Genomic DNA, 15380 nt, shown 5'->3' with positions numbered 1-15380 from the left:
TGAAGCAGGGCAGACAAACCTCCCGTGGAGTCCATGTCGGAGTCAGATACATGTGTAATGGAGAAGCGTGAAACACTGAAGCGTGAAAGCTGGGGTGCTGGTTTCTCCTCGGGAGATCTGGCTGGAGAATTGGGTGGGGTGCTGATTCCGTGAGAACGGGGTTCTAACGTCGACGGACTGGGCATCAGCGAATAATCTTCCTCCCACCCAAAGGGCCTGCCTGCTCAGTAAGAGGAATGTTAAGGTCCAAGCATGTAATTTGGAGACGGTTGTCTCAAAACGGGTCTTGGTGTAATCTTTGGAGTCTCAGAGTAAGTAGCTGCAAAGAAACTGCAACATTTTTGTATGGTGTCTGAATGGCTTAAAACTGTCCTAGATATCATAATGTGACCAAATCTGGCATATGGTTAAATCATGACATTCTGGATGCCAAATTTGGTGTGAATCGATTTGTGAGGGATGCTACAATAATCATTGAGGTGAAACTGTAAAATAAAATATTGGTTTATTTAAAGGGGACACAATATGAAAAATTCACTTTTGCAGTGCTTGGGAACATAATGGGTATCCTGAGTGTCTGCCAATTCACAAACTGTGAAATACGACAACCCAGTCAGGTTTTTTTTTGTTTTTTTTTTGTTTTTGGTGGGCAGCCTACATCAGAAAACATCATCTAAAACAAGTCATTCAGATTTGGCTCCCCCTTTTACACCAGGAGGGAGATCATTAGAATTATACCACCCCTAATCACCTCTCTCTCCACTCAAAAAAGAGGGATCAGTGCCAACTGTGCAAGGCTAAACTGCAGAGGGAAATGTAAGCACTAGCTAAGGGCTGAGGAAGCTAATATGGTAGATGTAATTTTCTAGAAAATTATTGCTGTTAACTCGCAGCTGGATCCACAACAACATTAATGTCGTTAGTTTGATAGTTGAATGTCTGCAAGATCAACATATGAATAGTGTGAGAGGCAAAAGTTACAAAGTCGGCTGCAGTTATGTTCCACTCAAGCAATCAAGGGTTAGCAATATTAGCATGTCATGCTAGAGTAAAATGTGCTTTTCATCCATCTGTAATTTGATACACTGCAAGCTTCTCGGTGTTTAGGTATGTATGTTAGTGTGTGTGTGTGTGTGTGTGTGTGTGTGTGTGTGTGTGTGTGTGTCGCCGCTAGAATGAACAGGGATGTGACATCAGAGTGAACTTTGGGGTTTGAGGGTAAGTGGTTCCTTAAAGAACAGGCACTCAAACCAACCAGCCATTCAGGGCTGTTTTGACATTGTGTTGTGGTGCTAAACTCTATAAATAATCAGGCATATTGATTCATTAATATTTATTTCACCAGAAAAAAAAATACCTGAAAAAATTGATTTGAAATAAAATTTTCTTGAATGGAATTTAGGGTATGTGTATACTGTAACAGTAATTGGAAAGCATGCACTACTTTCGATATCACATTTAACTCAGGAACGTAATACTTACTTTCTTCTGAGATATTCTTGTTTAAGGAGTTATCAGAATGACTGAATTTCTCATGTGGTTGAGGTGTGTGCCTTTATTATTGCTGTTGCTACTGTTACAATTTATCTTTTTCTCAGAAAAGTTACATATGCCAACGCACAGGCTAAAAAATGATATTGGAATTAAAACTCAGAAACAATACTTACTTTCTTCTGAGATATTCTTGCCTGAGGAGTTATCAGAATGACCGAATATCTTCTCTGGTTGAGGGTGTGTCCCCTCTGCCTGCTGGCAATCAGGTTCTGTTCCTGGGGGAAACGTGTATTCTGACAGCTCCCCCGTAGGGCTCTCCTGCAGCACGGCAGTTACGTCGTCAAATCACGATTTCTCAAGTAATTCCTTACCAAATTCAACAACCGCTACCAAATGCCCTGCAACTGACCTGGTCGAACAGGAACACGGTGACATCATCGAAGAAGGAGACGGCTTTCTTTTTGCGCTCCAGCTCATCACAAAAAGACTGCGTAAGGAGGGCCGGCATTTTGAGGAGGCTGCGGAGGTGCCGAGCACTGCTTCGCTCACTCACCACCACGGGCACAGTGGTGAACTCCTCCTCGCTCTCATCGCTCTGCTCCTGCACGTTATAGCTGCGGAGCTCTTCATCAGACTCGTCACTATCGTCAGAGTCTTCCTCTTCTGCTTCTTCGCCATTTCCCAGAGGTGCTGCTATGTCCAAGTCCTCTGGTAAGACAGGCAGGATGTTGTCCAAAGAACTATCCTGTTTAACTCTCAAAAGTGCCTGGTCTATGCCATTCTCCCCTACTGTTACTTCTTCTTCTTCTTCCACCACATCCCTCTGCTCATCCTTTCTGTCCATTTGAGACTCTAGACTGTCTTCGCCACTCTCAGAGTCTTTCGAGATCTCCCCGCTGAACTCTACTATGGTGGAGTCTGAGCCCAGGGAGTCTGCAGATGAGAAATCTTTGGCGGCGCTGTTAGCTTGGTCCTCCGTGGCTGTGGCTTCCTGTGTTGTGGATGAGTCTTCAGAAGCTGTGCTGGAGAAGCAATCAGAAACTGGCTCATCTCCGGAATGCTCAGACTCCAGCCCAAGGCCATCATCTGGAGCAGACTCCTTGGTCAAACATCCCCCCATCTCTGGAGGAAAGGGGGACAACACCATGATCACTGGAGCTGAAACAGAAACTGAACCTAGATCAGACAACTTCCTCTTCTCAAGACACTGTTTGGCACTGAGCACATCATCATTCGTGCCTTCCGTCAGCCGAGCAGCATGACACTCCTCCTTCTGACATGCTGAGCAGTTTCCCTCTCCCTCTGTCTTCCTCGGAGAGTTGTCTTTTGAAGGTCTGTGTCCGAAGACATCATCCTCCACCTGGTTATCGAAGAAAGTGCTCCCACCTTCAGAAGGACTTTTGTCATTCTCGGTATCACAGTCTGAAAAATAAGCAGAGTCCCGATACTGGCTTCTTTCTCCCAGCTCTGTCAGGATGAGGTTACCATTGCTAGTTGGAGTCTGAACTACAACATCAGTATCTTCAAGGTCCATCTGAAGGACCATTTCACACTCTGATTCCACACTGGTACTGATTACTGGCTTTCCTTCCAGGTCCTTCATGACAAACTCAGGGGACTCGTTGTTCTCTGTATCATAGCCACTGTCCAGTGATTTGGGCAGGATGCATGTGTGGTAAACATCTGGACTGAAAGCCTCACAAGGGCTGCTACTGGAGGCCAGGTCAGTGATGTTCTCAGGGTCTCGGTGCAAGGGTCTGTCTGCTAGGTTAACATCACCCACTTCTGCAAATTCCACAGGAGAGCCTGGAAACACTTCAGAGGCAATATCAGTGATGTCATTATCCGTGCAGTCATCAATGTCCACCAGGCTGATGCTGGAGCAGCCAGACTCCATCCAGCTGTCTGCCACATGACTGCATTCGGAGACGCGCTCGGACAGAGCCTCGGGGCATAGAATATTCTTTCTGCAGCGTGCGTGAAGGCCATCGGATCGGAGTCTTGTGTCTTGTATAGGGCTTGTGCTTCTGTCAGAGAACAGTTCCTCTTTAGTCACAGTTATGTCTGCTGGCAGAGTGAGTGTGTTCTTAGTGGCATAAGATGCTACTGGGAGGTGTATCGCACTCTCTCTGTTATGCAGATGAGGGGTGGTCTTCTGTGCTGGATGAATAATTTGGAGTTTTTCTGAGGTTAAAGGAAATCTGGCAGAAGACTCTACTTCCTTTCCTCCCTCAGAGCACAAGTGTATGTATGATCCACATTCTGAATCTGTGTATGGAACATTAATGGTGGATGAGTTGCTATATACAGCCTCTGTGTACGAGTGTGGATCCAGAGCATGGGCGATATTACTTGAGGAATTATCCCTTACTGCTACTGGCCTGGAGCTCTGGACATGGGAAGATGGCGTTGGTGTGGTGTGGCGAAAATCAAGGTAGGTGTCGTGAGATCCCCTGGCTTGTCTTCCATCAAAGTTTAAACTGTTGTTATTTGCGGAGTGATTTGAGGTCCAGTTCGTTGCTTCGTTCTCTGTAAACTGATTATCATCATCACCCTCACCAGCAGCACCCATTAGAAGACCATCACCTGCCTCAACCTCAATGGTCATGTAATGTGGCCTGGACATATTCTTCCCTAGTCTGCCCATCATGTCATAATAGGTCTCATTAGCCATGCTTTTTTCAGCAGTCCTCTGGTTGGCCTCGAGGTAGGGGTCACAGTGGCCCAGACTGGGGCTGCTCAGTGAGAGAGATACCCTATGTGGGCTCTTCTGTTCTTCTGCATGGTGGAGGCTCCCCGACCCAACATGATACTCGAACGGTTGGCCTCTTTTTGAAGGAACTTCCGATTCTTCTGAAGGTGATTTTTCACAGTAGAATCTGTCTCTGTCATTGGGGCAGAAATATTGACTTGATTGTTCCACAGGTCCTGTGGAAGGGCTCAGAGTTCTTCTCTGGAGAGGCTCCAAAGTGAGAGCAACAGTTGGGCTACCATCTGAATCATAGGCATTGCTTGTAGAGTCTTTTGCTGCTGACCAGTAGGTAGTGTTTGCCTGGGCCTCTTTGGGAGTCTTTGTGTCAGTCATACAAAAGCTACTCTGGCTGGCCTCAATTCCTGGACTATAGTCAAAAGTGTCTTCCTCCAGATTTATATTGCATTCTACCGGTTCTTCAATGCGGATGTAATACTCACTGCTAACAGACGGACTGTGCGCACTCAGTACTGGTACCACCCCTGGGTGATCTGATTCATAGTATGAAGGAGAAACCCCCAAAGTGAGACCTTCCCCCCTGCAGCTCTCTGTGGTATTGCTGAGAGGGTAGTAGATGTCCTGATAATGTGGGTTGCTCCTTCCTAGAGGTCCACTGGCAGATGAGGAGCAGTAGGGCTGCTCCGCCCGAGCCTGCTCCCACTTGTACTCAAAGTTGAGCCCGTGGCTGGTCTCAGTGACTGTCAGTATGTCGTCGCCATTCTCGGAATGGAAGCCGTCGGCTGTGGAGAAGTGCTCCAGCAAGGGAAAGGAGGAGGGGGCTACGTCTGGCACGGCTGGGGTTCTTTGGGAGCTGCCGCTGCCCAGGCTGGGTCTGAGGGAGTTCCAGCGCTTCTCAAAGTCCTCCTCTGCTGCACTGCTGCCCCTGGCGCACAGGTAGTTGAGCAGTAAGTGAACCTCCTCTGCCAGGGGCCTCAGCTCGGGCTGCAGCCAGCAGAACTGCATCACCTCATACCTGCCCGTGTGGAAATGAGAGAGCGCATTTGGGAAATGCATTTAGGGTTTAAAATAAATAGTTAAAGCACAGTGGTAGTCAAAGTATTCAGCATAAAACTGCTGCAGGGCTCAGGGCTTTTCTTTTTTTTTATCCTTTAGCAAAATAAAATATATTACTGTAAGTCAATAATATTATCAGTGGAAACAATGGCACAATGTGTTAAACAGAGAGAGATCAATTTTTTTTTTGTTTGCTGCTAAAGAAATTTGTAAAAAATTAAGAAAAAAAAAAGAAAAAAAAAGGCAGAAATCAGTCCCACAATTACGAACCTTGATAATGTAGACAGGGGCCCAATGCTTATATGGTGATGAACTGACATGGAAACTCTGAAGTCAAAGCGGCCTTGCATACACAGAGAAAGGTCAGCCACTGTTTGTAATGTGCTAGAGGAAGGCCTGGTGTGTCAATATATGGGACTGTCTTTGATTAAGTAGGCAATGAATAGTAGTGCATGGGATGAAAATTAATGAGCAGAAACTTCCAGGAAAGTCCAGATGTATGATAGATGAGCCTGCAGAAGAGGGAAATTAATGACTGACCACACTGGACCTGAGTAGTATTGATTGATTTATTTTTGGTCATGCCAGAGGAATAATGGTACGAACACTGGAGGGAACGTGTGATGGGAAATACATTTACTGCTTTGCTTGTATTTATTTCATGAAATGGACCGTTTGGCTGGTTGGCATGTCCAAGGTAAGAGCCACGTCTGGGCCATGTGAGGGAGGGTGATGGGTGACCTGCGCATGGAGACAGGGAGGGGTGGTGATTATGACTTGGTAGCTGTGATGACTCACCAGCGTTCAGACAGGGCCACTTTCAGCAAAGGCTTTGGCAGCTTTAGCTGCTGCTCCTTCACAGCGTAAGTCAGCACCTGCCTGTCAGAGTAGTGTCTGTATGGCTGGTTCCCCAGTTCAAACAGCTCCCAGATTGTCACACCCAGTGACCTATAAAGGGAGAAAACGGTATCTGGATCGCTGGTTTCCTGGAGCTCTCTGCAGCTCAGCAGGGCATCGGCAATCTGTGAGTTATGTTCTTGTAAACATTTTAGCCTCTGGGGTGTAAGGACAGTCTTTTGGGGTATCTCTTACCAGACGTTGCTGGCCTTGGTCTGGTCCACCACTAGCAGGTTACCGTGGACCTCGTCGATGAGCTCTGGGGCGATCCAGCGCAGAGGTACCCAAATCTGATCCGCCGTCACAAAGTAGTCATCCTAAAAGAGAGAAAAGCAACCATTCAGGCCGTGCAAGCGCTCCTCCAGTCAAAGGGCGCGCCGTGGCGTGGCGTGCTGAGGTCAGCGCAATGACTGCCGCAGTCTAACTAACTCACCTTGTACCTGCTGTGGGAGAGGCCATAGTCGCCAACCTTCACCGTCATCTCTGAGGTGAGCAGACAGTTCCTGAGAGCCAGGTCGCTAAGGAATCGAGTAACAAGAATAGCAAACATGCACTGTTATCCATATCACAGTCAAGGTACAGAAATGAATTAATTTACACTAGAACAGAAGATGCAGGCTTTTTTCACACCCTTCCTTTGGGCGTGCGTGGTGTTCAATGGTGCCGACGAGGGTTCACCCCCGGCAACAAAATCACTGATGCTGGAGTCTGTCAGAGGCACTCAGTCAGCACCAGGATATTGTTGCAGGGAGAGACCAATGAGAGAGAGACCAGGAAGAGAGACCAGGAGAGAGAGAGAGGCTGAAACCCACGCAGCGGACCAAGACAAAAGCAGGTAGAAAAGTAGTCGGCAGGCCAGGGGTTTGCCGCGGGGCCCACGTCCTGTCCCCTCACCTGTGAACGTAACTGTGTTTGTGGAGGTATAGAACACCAGAGGCGATGTCGCATGCCATCCGCTGGAGGACGGAAGGGTCGGGGGTGGCCGAGTCTGCCGCCCGGCAGCTGCGGAGGTATCCTTTAACGTCTCCCTGAAAATGCCAAGAGCAGGAATGAAGGGCTGTTCATTCTGCAGCTTGTGATCTTTTTAGGCCTCTCCAAATGAGCTAAGATGTTTACCGTAAGGCGTGTTTACCAGATTGTATTCAGTGCGGTTAGCATAGAGATAAGACAGTTGACTGCGCTGGCTGGTTCTGGCCAGCAGGGGGAGCATGAGCACTTTAAGCACATGCAGAGAATGAACAGGGAATGCAGATTTTTTTCAGACCACCTTATAACCCTCACCCTACTGGAACAAGACATGCTGTGTGTGTGTGTGTGTGTGTGTGTGTGTGTGTGTAATTGCCAGAGACAGAGACTTACCAAGGGGCAGTATTCCATAATCAGTAGATAGGGTGTGACCTCTGTGCACTGAGCCAGGCACTGGAGGAGAGCAGAATGCTGGAGAGTACTGTCGCATTCATAGACACACACACACACACACACACACACACACACACACACACACACAGAGAGACATGTCAGTGTTCTTCCCTTCCTTACAATCTTAGCTGCACAAGGAATTGCAAAATTGATCATTCAAAACATGAGAGAGAATGAAAAGAAGACAACGGACAGAGACAGTGAGCAACAGTGAGTAGTGGTGACCAGTGATGGGATCAGACCGGAAAGGCTGGGCCTCGTCCAGGAACTGCATCTGCTCCTGGACGCTGCAACTGGCTTTCAGCTCCTTCACCACCACTTGAGTGGTGCTGAGTCCAGCATTCACCTGTCCCAGCAAAACCTGGACGGCACGCACGCACACACGCGCGCACGCACACACACATTCGACACAACAAACGCCCAAGAGCCGTCACGTGGGCCAGCCAGCAGACTCCCAAATGCGTACATATTGTGTGGAATTCGACATGCTAAGACACCCAAGTAGTTCACACGTCTGAGGCTCGGGCGCTGCCCACCGAGACACAGTAGCGTTGGATGAGATCATCAGCGAATTACACACACATTCCCGTGGCCTCACGACGGGCTCCCAGCCCGTGCCAAGAGGGCATGTGATCTAGAGCTGTGTTTGTGTGTTAGGCTTACCTTGCCAAACCAGTCATGGCCGATCTCTTTTAGGTAAAGGAGTCTGTGGCGCCCAAGATCTGCTGACTTCAGCAGCTGAACTGAAACAGAGAAAAAGGAAGAGACTGTATAAACTGAAAGAATGCGGTCTCAGGAGAGGAGTAACTGTGACTTGTTTAACAATGAGCAGTGCGTCAACACAGACAGAGGAGCCAAAGAGCCCCGGTTCCACGGCAACCTGAACGCAGCGCTGCAAATCTAAACTAACCCCAAAGCGGCACCAGCATCATCTCAGATGGACCGCTTATGGGTAAACGGTGTCTAACGTTTCACCTTTAAAGGAAAGGATCGAGATACAGAGTTAGGAACCATCGAGGCTTTTCTACAGAATGGTCTAGAATGCTGCAACGTGTCTCTCATACCAGGAATGTTCTGAATCAGCACGTCGGAGTCAGCCGATCTTTGCGATTCCGCCAAACGGCGACGGAGAAGATAGCACCCGTGACGAAGAGCAGCTGTTCTTGCGAGGTGACGAGGTGCCAAGCAGGTTTCGGGGAGGTCGAAGCAGAGCAGCACTGCCCTGCTCGATGTCCCCCTGCCTCTGCCTGCTCCCTGGGGGCTTGACCGCCAGAGCTCTCGCACAGCTGAGAAAGCAGCTGTCTTTTCCTTCCCCGCCGCCCCGCCGCACACCCTTCCAGAACATTCCCGCACGTCCCGCGGCCGAGGCGCCGAGCGGGAGTTGTCTGGGGGGCTGCTGTGGACCTCGATGCATCCGTCCCGCGTTGGAAGGCTCCGCCTGAAACTCGCGCGCTTGAGGGCTCCTGCCCGCTCTGGAGCTCTCTGGGACTCTGCTCTCTCACTCGAGGCGCGGCTGAGCACATCTGCCGCGCCAAGCCCGCCGGCAGTGACATAAGAGGCGCACAATAGCCCTGTCTTCACTGTGCCGTCTCTGTCCCCGTCTCGCAGCAGGGCAGAGGCAGGCGGGATAAACAAACAGGGCTCTGTGCGCACCAGAAAGACCTCTGTCAAACACATGACCCCCACCACCGCGGCTGCCGCGCATGCACGCTCGCAGTTTCTATATGTGCTATTCCCTGGTCCTCTCTCACAATCCCCTCCCTGCGTTATCCCGGTTAAACTGTCTCCCTCCTCCTCCTCGCCATCCCAGAGGTCACCCATTCCAGCCGTTCGCACCCGCTCACGCTCTTTTCCGCGGCTAAATCGCCGTCTTTGTGCGGGAGGCGGCAGTGCCTGGCACCCCGGTACCAGCCTGGACACAAGGCCCATTCTCTGCTCCTCAGTGCCTGGATTGTCACCATGATAACAGCCTCCCCCCTCTGCTACTTGCGCTCGGCCGGACGCACAACTGTCTCTCTCTTCTCTTTCCTGCTCCGGGCTTCAACTGGCTCTTTTATATCAGTCTTGTGGAATCTGGGAGCCGTACATTCCCACCCCACTCCCGGCATTCCGCATGCAGGCCCCTCGCCGGCCCGGGGCCGTATTTGAAACACATTAGAGAACTCTGGAATGATGCTCTGGAGAGAGACCTCAGCCTCCCAGCACACAAACTCACCTATAAAACAAATCATGGCAAGTGTTATTAGCTAAGGATATTAGCTTAATCTAGTAATAAAGAATTCCAGAATATAAATGTGCCAGTGTTATCAGTAACTTCAATAGTTCCATGGAGCCCCTAGTAGAAAGTGAAGTGAAATGCAAATATGTATCCTGCATTGTTCTCTGTGTGGGTTTAGAAAGACTTTATTGGCAGCGCATTAAGTGCAGTAACATACAGAATCTATTTTCACAGCCAAATTGTCAAGGTAATGTGAAGACACCACTAGTGTGTGGAAGACAGGCGTTCTACTACTGTGTATTTAACAATATCTGTGCTGTGGCGGCGTACGAGCTTTGCATAGCCTGCCACCGCTTAAAAGAGGCAACACAAGGGGAAGAATTACAGACACACTGGTAGCTTTTTTTTTTTTTTTTTGCCTTTTTCTCAAATATTAATTTCCTGTTTTTTTTTGTAAAGAATTGCTGCTTTAACACAAAGTGTAGGCAGCGGTGGGAGGAAGAATAAGAGCAGGATCCGGCCTGACCGTGACCAAGTCCTCCCCAGTCTCATGGCGGACCCAGACCAACCTCTCCCGCTCCTCGCCCCGCAACACCTGGACCAATCACGCACTCGTAACTATGGACAACCGGAGGGAAGGGTGCTCATTGGCTCCCTGGCTGATTGGTCTTGGTCCAATCTCTTCCAGAGCTTCTTTTCTGGTTCCTCCCTCCGCCCCCCTCCTCAAGCTCCACACAGACACTGTGCATGAGTCACAGAGCCAACATCTTGCTTCTCACACACACACACACACACACACACACACACACCCACTCCAGAGCCCCCACTCAGTTAGCCATTCAATCTGCTGTTTATCTTTGTAATGCAAAACCCCCTAAATTTTTAATCGACATGTATTCACGTCAACTAGACAGTGTTCAGTTCATCAGGCAAACGGTGTCAGAAACAACTATTAGAAGATCGTTCATGTGCGGATATCCCATCACTGTATGCACACATTGTGGTGTAAGCAGTCCTGAGACAGCCAGACTGTCAAGCCTCTTCTTTCCTCTCCTATCTTTCTCTCCACCTCCCTCGCTCCCCTCTTCCCCCCGCCCCCGTTTGACCCCTCTCCCTCCTTCCGCTTTCACGCCTTTCACGCCTCACGTCATGACACCGTCCCGCGGGTCAGCTATATCCCCAGACATGGATCCAGCATTTTGGTTGGTCTTAACTTTACTGGGGTAAAATCGCAACTTGCCGTGCTGAAGGAATAATCATAAATAAGACCCATCCTCCGTCTGCAGAGGCTCCTCCCGTCCTGCGGTGGCAGCTTCTACGTGCCGGGCAACGCACTGCAGCACAGGTGCACTACACACAGCCGCTATCGCCTTCTCACACACTGCGCATGAACTTCTCTGCGTGTGCCCTGGGCACTATAAGATACACTCTCCCATATATCATGTATCTCTCACAGTTTAAATAGTCGTGACTTTATTTGGGAAAACTAGAATTATATTCTGTTGGCTTTTTCTTTCAAAAGATTTGACAGCCAGTACAAAGAATAAGCTCGCAAATGTCCACAGACGAACGTCAACCAAGCCGTAATATGGGTGGCGTGCGGGCCTGCATGAAGAAAGGACTCTTACTTGATCTAGCTGGCTGTTTGGCCATGGGCAGTGAGACCTCGGTCAGGGGCAGGATGTAGACGTCTGGTGCATCCTGGGAGCCGGGCGAGGCTAGAGTAGACATGTCCGCCTGGTACTCCTCGCCCTCCGGGTTCTCAAACTCCTGCACAGAGCAAGCACACACACACACACACACACACACACGTGTGGAACGTACACCCCTGCTCTCACATCCAAACATCCTTTCTAAAGGTCACTGGCTAGAGGATTATAGAACTGCTTCTTTTGATAAACATTTCCGTATTCCCGTTATTGCCTTCACAGGTGCACATGCGGCATCACAGTGAAGATGGTGTGCGGTCTCCTGTAAGTAAGCTTTCATGCGTTACTCTAGTGGTGGCTCATGGTTTGGGGACACAGCTAGCCTGCCTGAGCACCTGAGAGGCTCTATTTCAGCATGAAATCTTCTCACATGCTCTTCTCTGTGAAAAACAAAAGTGGCTGCTTTCACCTGAACTTGTTCCCCTTGTTTTAAGTCAGCAGGGAGCAGCTGCACCTTGCTTGGGCCCTCTGTCATTTCTCTTTGTTCAAACCTCACTTTCCCCAGATGATTCATTAGTAGATCGTATTTCTTTGTACAACAAAATAAGACTTGCCAGTCTCTTGTAATAGTAAAGTGCCTTTCAGAGTGGTGTTAGCCATTTCCTAAAAACCCAACAAATTGTTTTGGAAATTAATATTTTGGTTTCCTTTTCAGCATTTACCGTAGTCTAGTTGGACAACATACAAAATGTGTTCCCCAAACAGTCTGTAATTGAGATATTCTAGGTCCAATAAATGTTCAGTATTTTTACCACAGAAGAGGTACAAGCGCTTAAAGCCGTAACCCTCAGTATTTCTCAAACAGGGGCTGGGACAGCAGTTCTAAGATTAAACATTAGAAGGCGGGGGATGCTGGGCTTAGGTTTTAAAGAGTGTTCCTCTCAAAACTGAGTAAACAACTTGCAGCAGTCACTTGAGTGCTTGTTTCTAAAGCTGGTTTGCAGTATTGCAACACAGATAAATTCTTATAGGCTCATTTAGAACCACTAGAGTGAGTAAAGTAGATTGCCGACTAACTGGATCTTCTGAGTAAGTATACGCAAAATGGTGCTTATTTATTACAGTATTTTTATATGTTACTAATACGTCTCCAGTTTATAAAGGTGTACTATGATTTGTCTGTAACTAATAAGAACGAACTAATGAATGAAGCTTGAATACTTGCTAAGGCTAGGTTTCAGTATACACAACCAGAGTGCTGCTGTGTTGTGCTATGCCTCTGCGGTCTGGTGTGGTGTGTTTGCAGCTTGGTGCAGTGGACAGCTCTACATGGGCTGCAGAACAGGTGGAAAGGAAACTGTGCTGGAAAACTCTGACCTACCAGGGCCTCCCACCCCCTGTTCCTCTCCCTCTCCCTCTCTGCTTCCCTCCCTCACTTCCTCCCTGCGTATGTTGACAAGACACAGCTAAAGCTTCCATAATACTGGCTCTTCACGTTCGTGACCCCAAAGCAAGCATACATCCACGTGCGTGCATGCACATGGACAACTTTCCAAATCCTCAGCCAACATCCTTTCATCTGTCAATGTCCGGGCCCCCTCCTTACGAAGCCACCCGGCACAGAGGAGAGCCACACACATACCTCGGTGTGGGGAAATGCAGCCAGAGACCTCCCAACGCCCACATCCTAACCCACGATCCCTGACGCACAGCGAGCCTTTGGCAATGCTCCCAAACCTCGAGCATGAAAACCGGAGCAGCACCAAGCCCACGTATCCAGCGCAGGGCCCCACCTTCTTTCCCGAAACCGGCCGACGGCGATGAGCACGCGCTAAGGCGCGCGAGCGTCTCTGCACCGTGAGGAAGTTGCTCACGCGCGCTGTTCATGTGAGGTGAGCCCAGAGCCTTCGTCCCCAACACACACACACACACACACACACACTTCCAGCCAATGAGTGTGGCTTCGACAAGACCTGTAGCAGCATATGCTGTTCGGTCACACAGTGGCACCCCCAGCGGAGTGGACGGACGGCAGGGCCCAATAAAGGCTGCCACGCTCGCGTCTGCTCACCCGCACTGCAGTTAGGCGCTCACGTTCTGCAGTGGGTGAAGAACAGCCAGCGATGGCTGTGAGGCAGGACTACAGCAGACAGACGGTGGTTAGCCAGCTCTCGCTTTCTCTCGCTCTTTCTCACTCTGTTGCCCTTTGGCAAAATGTGCCACGGAAACAAGCGTAATGTCTCGTTGCCTTTGTCTGCAGAGGTCAATATACTAGCTAATGATAAACTGGTGGTGTGCATGGCCACCCAAACACACACACACAAATGTCTCCTCTCCACACAGAGGCATCTCTGCAATGTCCAGAGAATACTAACCACCGTCCTTATTATCAGTGACATGGTGACACCTCTGACTCAAACAACCCAGTGTGGATGAGACAGGGACAGACTATCCGCCCAGTCACACGCACACGCAAGCCAGTGGTTATCCCAGTCGCTCCCTCCCCACTGGCATGAAGACAGCAGGTACGCCCCTGTTCCGCCCCTCGGGTCCGGACTGATGAGGCCTGTCAAGCTAAATGACTGGGGGTAACATGCAGGGACGGTCCTGCCTCTGGAGCCGCGAGACGGGGCCCAGCCTGCTCGGAGCATTAATGCCTCCACACTCCTCCCTACTCCCCTTACTCAGACACTGATCATACCTGCATCGTCACCGGTGTGTGACAGAGCTGTCTCTGATAATTCCTTATCCTCCTCCTCCACACCGTAACCTCTGAGCAACTGCCACGGGAAAAGCAAGACTGCACAAATTGCCCGAGCAGCGCAGGGCCCTAAGCCTCTCTCTCTCTCTCTCTCTCTCTCTCTCTCTCTCTCTCTCTGTCTCTCTCTCTCTCTCTCTCTCTCTCTGTCTCTCTCTCTCTCTGTCTCTCTCTCTCTCTGTCTCTCTCTCTCTCTCTCTCTGTCTCTCTCTCTCTCTCTCTCTCTGTCTAGCTCTCTCTCTCTCTCTCTGTCTCTCTCTCTCTCTGTCTCTCTCTCTCTGTCTCTCTCTCTCTCTCTCTCTCTGTCTCTCTCTCTCTCTGTCTCTCTCTCTCTGTCTCTCTCTCTCTGTCCTCTCTCTCTCTCTCTCTCTCTCTCTCTCTCTCTCTCTCTCTCTCTCTCTCTCTGTCCTCTTCTGCGTCTGCCCATCTTTCAGCGTTTGTTTCTTCGTCCTGGATTTCTGTCTCGCCTGCTCGGTGTGTTCATAAATGTCATACAGTCTTGCGTCTTTTGCAAGTGCCATTAAAAGCTGTTCCTCGGTCTTAAGGTTTTTAGTGGCTAACCTCTGGGAGACAAGCACATCGTGAGAAATGTTATGACCCCATTAAAAAATCAGGAGTCCGGGAATCGAGAGCCAGGCCGAGAGCCGGAGAATTAATTCCACGTCCACTTTTCGTTTTGCCGTCTGCTGTTATGGACGAGTGGAGCTGTGGAGCAGGAGGGGGCGGGGCAAGAGGGAGTGGGCGGAGCGAGGGGGTTAAACAAGGAGGTGAGGGAGAGAGGGAGCTCACCTTGAAGCTGATGTCCCCTTTCTTGCAGCACAGGCAGGCCAGCATGAGGAAGACGAAGGTGAAGAGGCCAGAGAAGGAGACAGCCACCACGGCCAGCGAGGACGGCCACGACAGCTCACTCAGGGGGGCACCTGCTGCAGGACGCAAGCAGAGGGGCGACCGTTACCAGACAGGCACGCGGAGGAACACCCCCCCTCCCGAAAACGCACCACTCGCGACGGCCGTGTGAAAGCAGCGCAGCACAGAAAATGACGTGATCTGTTCTTCCAGGGCAAAGCTGAGAGACATTGCTGCAACCCGCTTTTTAAAGTCTATTCATTTCCCATTCTTGAATGCAGACGATTTATCTAAATGTTTCATAACACACTGTAAAACAGCACGCGCCTCCCG

At 49.7% G+C, this 15380-nt stretch overlaps 1 protein-coding gene and 1 long non-coding RNA gene across 5 annotated transcripts in view; one reads left to right on the top strand and one right to left on the bottom strand.

Annotated features, from left to right (window-relative positions):
• Positions 1-15380, bottom strand: part of aatka (apoptosis-associated tyrosine kinase a) — a 32059-nt gene that overhangs the window by 2871 nt on the left and 13808 nt on the right. For 2 of the 4 annotated variants that reach the window (XM_027010816.2, XM_027010815.2), the window contains exons 2-13: positions 14991-15124; positions 11423-11564; positions 8240-8319; positions 7819-7937; positions 7517-7604; positions 7052-7185; positions 6591-6675; positions 6353-6474; positions 6059-6208; positions 1904-5219; positions 1668-1812; positions 20-220 (exon numbers count right to left, since the gene is read on the bottom strand). In XM_027010816.2, the coding sequence (XP_026866617.2) occupies positions 20-220; positions 1668-1812; positions 1904-5219; positions 6059-6208; positions 6353-6474; positions 6591-6675; positions 7052-7185; positions 7517-7604; positions 7819-7937; positions 8240-8319; positions 11423-11564; positions 14991-15124 (4716 nt within the window). Of the gene's footprint in view, positions 1-19; positions 221-1667; positions 1813-1903; positions 5220-6058; positions 6209-6352; positions 6475-6590; positions 6676-7051; positions 7186-7516; positions 7605-7818; positions 7938-8239; positions 8320-8486; positions 8552-8640; positions 9521-11422; positions 11565-14990; positions 15125-15380 lie in introns of those variants that run through there. The other 2 variants (XM_027010817.2, XM_027010814.2) reach the window with 2 other exon arrangements.
• LOC113577906 lies at positions 12158-15102 on the top strand. Its single transcript, XR_003410690.2, has 3 exons — positions 12158-12532; positions 12750-13335; positions 15019-15102. It is a non-coding gene; the product is annotated as an uncharacterized LOC113577906 (long non-coding RNA).

Source organism: Electrophorus electricus, chromosome 1 (assembly GCF_013358815.1).
Source record: "Electrophorus electricus isolate fEleEle1 chromosome 1, fEleEle1.pri, whole genome shotgun sequence".
Classification (NCBI taxonomy): domain Eukaryota; kingdom Metazoa; phylum Chordata; class Actinopteri; order Gymnotiformes; family Gymnotidae; genus Electrophorus; species Electrophorus electricus.
The sequence above is the reverse complement of the archived record's forward strand: the minus strand, read 5'-3'. Positions and strand labels throughout refer to the sequence as shown.